A 7,469-nucleotide genomic window follows, 5' to 3' on the forward strand; every position below is an offset into this window, starting at 1 on the left:
TAAGACAATAAATAAACTACTAAAAATTATTTACAAACTAACATTTAAAACTAAGGAACATAAAACTAAATTTTATATTTACTACATTCAATAAATGTTACTAAGTTATTTTTCCAAATCCTAAAGTTTGTTTTTTTTTTCTCTCTCTTCTTTTTCTTTTTGACACAAAAATAAAAATAAAATTAAAACTTTGAAGGCTATAATAATAATAATAAAGTATTAAAATCCCAATTATGGCACCCAAACGGGTAAGATAACAACTTCAACCTGGGACGCGGTCCCAAGATATTCCTTGTTCCCTGATCTCAATTTCACTTCATCATCCTCTTTCATCACTCACCTTTCAATTTTATTTTTATTTTTTGAATTCATTTCTTCCATCTAAGGGGTTTCTCGATTCGGATTCCGGATTGCGATTGGGTTCTCATTTTCGGTTTCTGCAATTGAATTTACAAGCTAGGGTTTCTAGTTCCCCAAAAGACCCTCGATTCGAGATGGAATTCTAGGTTTTTTGGAGCTGGGGTGACAGGGCGCCCACAAAAGGAGGTAACTTTGTGAAACATTGGAATGCATCTGTCATTTTCGTTTGTGCTAAAAGGCTTCTGAGCTTTCTATGCAAATTTCTCATTTTTATTTTCTCCAATGTTCACCCAATTTTTATTTTTATTTTTTTAAAATTAAGGTTTTTATTTTTTTTACACTTTTTAAAATTTTAAATTTTTTCTGTTCTCATTTCATGGAAAAGGTCAACGAATTGTTTGTGGGCTGAGCCTGCAACGATTGTTATAAGCTGGAGTTATCACAATGTTGGGTGTGAATCATAGTAGTGGCTTTAATATCTGTAGCAGTTTTCTCCACCTAGCTGAATGGCACCCGTTAGAATAGCAACGTTGTGTAGGGCTTGAAGCCCACTTCCTTCCTCTAATATCAGGTAAGAACCTTCATGTTTAGTGTTTTCATGCTTTTGATAAGATTTTTGAGTTTTAAGATCTGATATTTTATTGTTGTTGGCATAACAAAATGATCTTTTGCAGGTTTTTCAATTTTTAGGCTGAGAGATACATCAATTACTTTTAAGGTCCATGCTCCAGATGTTCAATAAGACACTTTCTTTTACAGATTTTAAAATTTTTAGGCTTAGATATACATCAATTACCGATAAGGTTGAAGATCCGGATGTTCAATAAGACTCTTTCTTTTGCCAAAGCGATGGGGTGCTGTAATTGCTTCGGGTTCATCAGGAGACGGAACAGTCCAATGGCTAAGCCCACCATCAACCATAATCACTCCCAGGAGCTGTTGTTGGATGATGACATTGAAGATGAAGAGCATTCGTATAATGATGAGGGTACTAACACAACTAGTGGAGATGATAGTGAGGTGCAAATTCGTCCCAAGCGGTCGGAAGAAATTTTGAACTTGAGAGTAGACAATGGCATGATTTGTAGGCAGTTTCCTGTTAAGGAAACTCACAAAGTTGTTCGCACAGAGGTAATTGTTTTGTCGGAGTGGCTTTATATTTTTTACTGTAAGTGTGATTTTGATGTACAGTGAAATATCAAAACTAGGTGGGCTAGTGTGGTATTTGAAATATGTGAATGATCTTGAGTATATTACTGGTGAAAATTGTACTTGTTGAGTTTTGAGTACATCATGGTTTCCAGACTATTACTTCCTTCATAGTATGGTATGTTTATATTGAGCCGCAATATAAATTTTTGAGATTTATTTAACCTAAATACAAAAGAACTTTATCAATTATATTAATGTAATACTACATGTCAAAGGAAGTTTGGTTTTAATTTTTAGACCCTATTTGTACCATCTTTAGAGATTGTACATGAAGTTGTGGCTGAACATTTAAATGTTTTGGGTCATTGCTGTCTTCTCTGCTATTGTGTTGTTTCCCGTTTCTTCACTTGTAACCGTAAATTACCACAGTTTATATCAAGGATCAACTTACAGGATGAAAAAAAATAAGAAGTCTTACGTCCAATTTTAGCCATTGATCTGCTTGCATCTAACAGCTCATATATTTAATAAAATAGAGCTGTTAGATATAACCAAGATCAACGGCTAAGATTGATATTGTAACTTATACAGGTGCAAAATAATTGTAACCCATATATATATATATATATATATATATATATATATATATATATATATATATATATATATATAATATCATTAGCGTTAGCTGTTTTCATTTGTTAACCTGTTGTAGCTTACTCTCTTGTACACTGCTGTAGCAGATCCTTTCCCCTTGTGTTAGCTTGTTAGTCAGTTTCAGATTCTGTTTAGTTTCTTTTTGTATTCTGTTAGCATTGCTGACTCATCACTGAGTCAGCCTTAGCTCTATAAATAGAGCTCAGTTGCTTTTCATGTAGTTAGTTAGTTAATTCATTTCACTCAATAACACAATGGCTCTTCTTCGTCTCTTTCTCTCTCAGAATTTTCTCTCATTTTCCTTCATTTTCTCTCACTTTCTTAGACTGTTGAAATTCTATATATATTCAATTGATAATGTTAAATTTGATTTGTCTGTTCCTATGTGAATGGTTATGTGTACTCAGGAATTTTTTTTTATTGTATTGCATATGTTTTCTCCAGAAGTTTTATTGAACCTTTATTATCCTTTCAGGATGAAAACGGGAACAAGATAATAAATGAGTATATTCGGGAGTATAAGATTGGTTCCGGTAGCTACGGGAAAGTGGTAAGTGTAATATTCATGGTACTATCCCATCTCTCTCTCAAAAAAAAAAAATAGTTTTCCTGAGCTTCTTTCCTTGTGTGCATTACAGGCCCTTTATAGAAGCTCTGTCGATGGAAAGCATTATGCAATTAAGGTAAAGACACTTTTTGGTGTGGGTAGGCAGGTTACTCTATGGTAGGAATATGGCCATTCAGGCATGGTATTTTTCTTACAGGGCTGTAATGAGTAATTTGTGTTCTGATAGTTGTCAAGATAATGCTGCAGTTGGCCATTTATTGAGCTGAAAATCGTTTGAATTACAGGCCTTCCATAAGTCTCATTTACTGAAACTTCGAGTTGCACCCTCAGAAACTGCCATGACTGATGTTCTACGTGAGGTATATTTCTTCTGTATGTCTTTGATTTTTTCATAGTTTGATCCTCATGCGTGCCACTTTTATGGGTATTCTTCTTGTGGCATGTATTTTTATTTGTGATCCTGTTTGCAAGTAGCATCCATTTGAGTCACCGTTATAAAATATACACATCCTTCCTTTGCCAAACTTGTACCTCCCATTTTTTCAATGGAAATTATTTTGCGAAGGTTTTACATTTTATTTTGCTTCCTAATTTGTGCATTTATGATATTAATTTTCTAATTTGGTTGTTTTAGCTGTTTTACTTCTGTCCCAGTAGTAGGTTAAAAGATACAACTACTTTCTTTTCAGGTTCTCATTATGAAAATGCTGGAACATCCTAATATAGTCAATCTCATTGAGGTGATTGATGACCCAGAGTCAGATCACTTCTACATGGGTACTGATGACTAGTTTCTTCTTGGTTTTGTTATTTAGTGATTGACTGCTACTCCTGAAATTTCTATTTGTGTATTTAGCCTTAAGTTTGAGTGAATGAGAATCTCTTTGAAGTCCTATGCTTGACTGCTGATTTTTCTTATACAGTACTTGAATATGTGGAAGGCAAATGGGTTTGTGAGGGTACAGGTCCCGCATGTGGCTTAGGTGAAGAGACTGCTAGGAGATACTTGCGTGATATAATTTCTGGATTAACGTATCTCCATGCTCATGTAATATTTCTCAACCAATCTTTTTGTGCTTGATGTTGACTAAGATTTTATCTCTCGTGTGTGCGCACACTTACAAACAATGCACACTTACAAACAATTTTTGCATATGAATGGAAATATATGATATTACATATGCATGCTAAATAAAATAAAATAAAAATTGTAAATTGACATATGATTTATGTTTTCTGTTCATACTCTTATTCACAGTTTGTTTTAAAATAGTTTGATCATGTTGTATATTGATTATTCATTGTTTTTATTTGAAAAGCAGAATATAGTACATGGGGATATTAAACCTGATAATCTGTTGGTTACTCGTCATGGTACAGTAAAGATAGGGGATTTCAGTGTCAGCCAGGCTTTTGAGGTAATGTAATTAATTACTTTACCCAAATGTAAATTTGATTACTTGACATGAAAGATGTGAAATTGATTAGTTTACTTGGGCATCAGTATATCTTCAACTGCAACACGGGACATCTCCTTTCTTTGTGAAAACTGAAATATCATTGCACTCTAAGTGCAAATATTGAAATTTGATTACTTAAAAGATATGAAACTATGTAAGGTAATTACTGTATCATCAATACTTTACTTGAAATTAAAGACTTCATTAAGAGACGCCTATTCTCTTGTCAATTTTGATTCCTTGAGCTATATCATGGCCCCTTATTCTAAATGCTAACATGGAATTATATTCGGATAATGCTCCAATGATCCTGGGACAGAGTGGTGGTGCTTCTAAGGTCACCCCACTGACCCAAACTTTGATTGTTTGCAAGAGGACCTCCCCCTCCCCCTCCCCGTCCTTTTCCCTTTTCAATCTTTTGCAAATCCATGTGATTCTGGCTCCACTCTTGCAAATACCATGACCATAAGTCAGTGATTTTGACCCTTGATTTTCCCTTGAACAAATATATCAGAAGTTGTAATGAAAAAAATGTAGCTAATTTGAGTGGGAGGGTCAGGGCCTTGGAACTTGTGATTTTTTTTAAAAATGATTTATCAATTATATATTACATTTTGGCCTAAGTAGTGTTTTTTACATGCTCACGTCCCTTTACATACTCCATACACACTCGATAGAGATGTTGGTGACATTACATGTGTATTATTTTAATGTCCTAGTAGCTGATATGGAGCCTGTGATTGGTTTAATTTTGCAGAATGATAATGATGAGCTTCGCCGATCACCGGGCACTCCTGTTTTCACTGCACCAGAATGTATTATAGGTTGCTATTTTCCTTCTTCTTCTTTTTTTTTTTAGTACAATGCTGTTTTCCTTTTGGGCTTGTAAGATAATTTTTGCTGTATGGACTATGGAGCTTATGAAACACAGGTTCTCATTGCTGTTTCGTGTCTTCTGATATATTTTTAGGTCTTACCTATCATGGTAAAGCTGCAGACACATGGGCGGTAGGAGTTACTTTATACTGTATGATATTGGGTGAATACCCCTTTCTTGGAGACACACTACAAGATACATATGACAGAGTAAGAAAAGTCTTTTTGTTTTTATTATGTTTTGGAAACTTGTTTTCCCATTTCCTTTACAAAATTTCTAAAACAGGAACTAATGTGACGTGTTTGTAATTATAATGAAAACATATTAGCTAAAAAAAGAAAACAAGAAAACAAACTGAACAACCTAACTTATTTCACCTGGTAATTATACTTTGCCTTCATGTTACTTGTTTTCTGACCATATCACAAATCTGAGCATACTTTTTTATTTTTTCTGGTACAGATAGTCAATAATCCTTTAGTACTCCCAAATGATATGAATCCGCAGTTGAGGAACTTAATAGGGGGATTACTTTTCAAAGGTACAAGACATTACCATGACTCCATTTTCCTTGTTAATTGCAACGGTTGGCCCCATCACTCCTGTGGCAAAATTCTGTTAATTCTCAATTGAAAATTGAAAATTGAAATTCTGCAGACCCAAGACTAAGGATGACATTGCGTGATGTTGCGGAGGATAGCTGGGTTATTGGAGATGATGGGCCAATTCTGGAGTACCTCTGTTGGTGCAAAAGGAAGAGCTTGGAGATAGAGGACAATGTTGAGACCAATATGATTGCTTGACCTATACTGGCTTAAATTTTTTTTAGGTTGCATTTGTTTATGTACAGTGGAAGGAGCCCAGATATTATTTTTTTCCCCCGTTTGACTCTTTGCTGGTATGATATGATTATGAAGGAATCTTGGAATTTAAGCAAATATGGCTCTTGTAGGCTTGATAAGTAGAGCTGCAGATTGTGGTTGCCCTTTGTAAGGCATGATAAGTAAGGTTGCTTATTATTAATCCTTTGATGCGTTATAGCACGAGGTTGTATTGTGTTTTTTTTTTTTTTTTGTAGGCCATATGAAGATGTTGGTTTTTATTTTTTTGTCTGAAAGAATATAGTGTCCAGCAACATAGATAATTCTTGTAATCGCCTCTTTACACGCATAGATTGCTCCAGCTTCTAGGCATAGATGCTGAATTTAAACTCAGTAAAGGTGTTTTGTCATATATACATTTTTTTAGGTGCATTAATTTTGATTATTTTGCTGTTTGTCTTTTATTCATAATGGTATAGTATCGTTTGGTTTAGATTTTGGGGTTCTCAAACTTGCGTTTGCTGAGAGTTCAACATTAAACCATTTTTTACATAAATGAGCGTGAGATTGGATTGGGTAAAACCAAATTTTCTCATAGCAACTTTAAAGAAGCTTTTGGGTTCGAAATATTGAAAATGCGAGTCCGTCACCCTAGTCAAAAGTGACTGTGTAACCTCAAGATCAAAAGTTTGATCTGAAAAAATTAATTTTTTGTAAACATTTGACCTTTACTAGGTCAAATTGCAAAAACAATATACTTAAAAAAAATATTGAAACATAAATAGGTTATTTACCACACTATTCACATTTATTTCACTTCAAATTCAATGAGTACACACAATAAGGGAGGCAGTTTTCAACACAATCTACTTATGCAACACGGAAAATTCGTGCTCGAATTGACCTATTTTCGAATTTATGTTGTGTTCGGGTTGACAAAAGTTGACCAGACAAAATTTGTGTCGTCTCGCATGTTAATCCGCGAATACAAAATCGACCCACATTAATTTATTTATAGGTTATTTGCGTCGTAAATATATTATTCATGTCTTGTAGTATTGTGATGGACAAGTTATCTGTGTCATGTCGTATTATGCCAATCCGAATAATAAACATTATAATATGAGTCTTTGAGTTATTCGTGTCGTGTCAATCCACAAAATAAAGAGATTGTATTCATTTCAAATATTTTAACCTAATTTTAAATTCATAACATATTTGTGTCAAATTCATATCGACCTGAATTACCACAACAACTACTCTTCTCCATAAATTTCAGTCAAACGACGTATACAAAAAAATAAAATAAAAATCAAACGAACTCAGATTCGCTGCTAGGTTTGTAACATGGAAGGCCAAAAGCTCAGAAAAGAAGGGCCCACGTCACGCAGTGAGTAACAGGAAATTACTATTACCGTGGGGGTATGGTGCAACCAAAAGTCCAAAACAGTCAGTGTCAGTCACTCAGAAATCTGAACAAAACCAACTTGGATTTTCTGACACTAGCAAAAGAAGAATCACCCTTCCCAAATATCACCTTGATAAATAATAGTTGAATGTTTTCAAAATAAATA

General features: G+C 34.1%; 1 protein-coding gene across 1 annotated transcript; it reads left to right on the plus strand.

Moving 5' to 3' along the window:
• Positions 1-253: 253 nt before the first annotated feature.
• LOC133302971 (serine/threonine-protein kinase GRIK1-like) lies at positions 254-6,243 on the plus strand. The gene is made up of 13 exons (XM_061502795.1): positions 254-546; positions 746-931; positions 1,035-1,491; positions 2,645-2,719; positions 2,808-2,852; positions 3,022-3,096; positions 3,427-3,514; positions 3,661-3,785; positions 4,060-4,155; positions 4,955-5,021; positions 5,168-5,283; positions 5,537-5,615; positions 5,732-6,243. Exons 3-13 carry the CDS (start codon positions 1,177-1,179, stop codon positions 5,875-5,877), a joined length of 1,227 nt encoding a protein of 408 aa, XP_061358779.1. The 5' UTR covers positions 254-546; positions 746-931; positions 1,035-1,176; the 3' UTR covers positions 5,878-6,243.
• The last annotated feature ends 1,226 nt before the right edge of the window (positions 6,244-7,469 follow it).

The sequence above is a fragment of the Gastrolobium bilobum genome, unplaced genomic scaffold (assembly GCF_033153095.1).
Source record: "Gastrolobium bilobum isolate Gb01-03AN ecotype WA unplaced genomic scaffold, APGP_CSIRO_Gbil_v1 utg6923, whole genome shotgun sequence".
Lineage (NCBI taxonomy): Eukaryota > Viridiplantae > Streptophyta > Magnoliopsida > Fabales > Fabaceae > Gastrolobium > Gastrolobium bilobum.

What these genes read in the sequence shown, in the direction of transcription:
- LOC133302971 (XM_061502795.1), top strand. Translation starts at nt 1,177, where the DNA reads ATGTTCAATAAGACTCTTTCTTTTGCCAAAGCGATGGGGTGCTGTAAT. An exon ending in TGCACCAGAATGTATTATAG is followed by an intron (nt 5,022 to 5,167) that starts GTTGCTATTTTC and finishes ATATATTTTTAG; the next exon opens with GTCTTACCTATCATGGTAAA. An exon ending in AGGGGGATTACTTTTCAAAG is followed by an intron (nt 5,616 to 5,731) that starts GTACAAGACATT and finishes GAAATTCTGCAG; the next exon opens with ACCCAAGACTAAGGATGACA.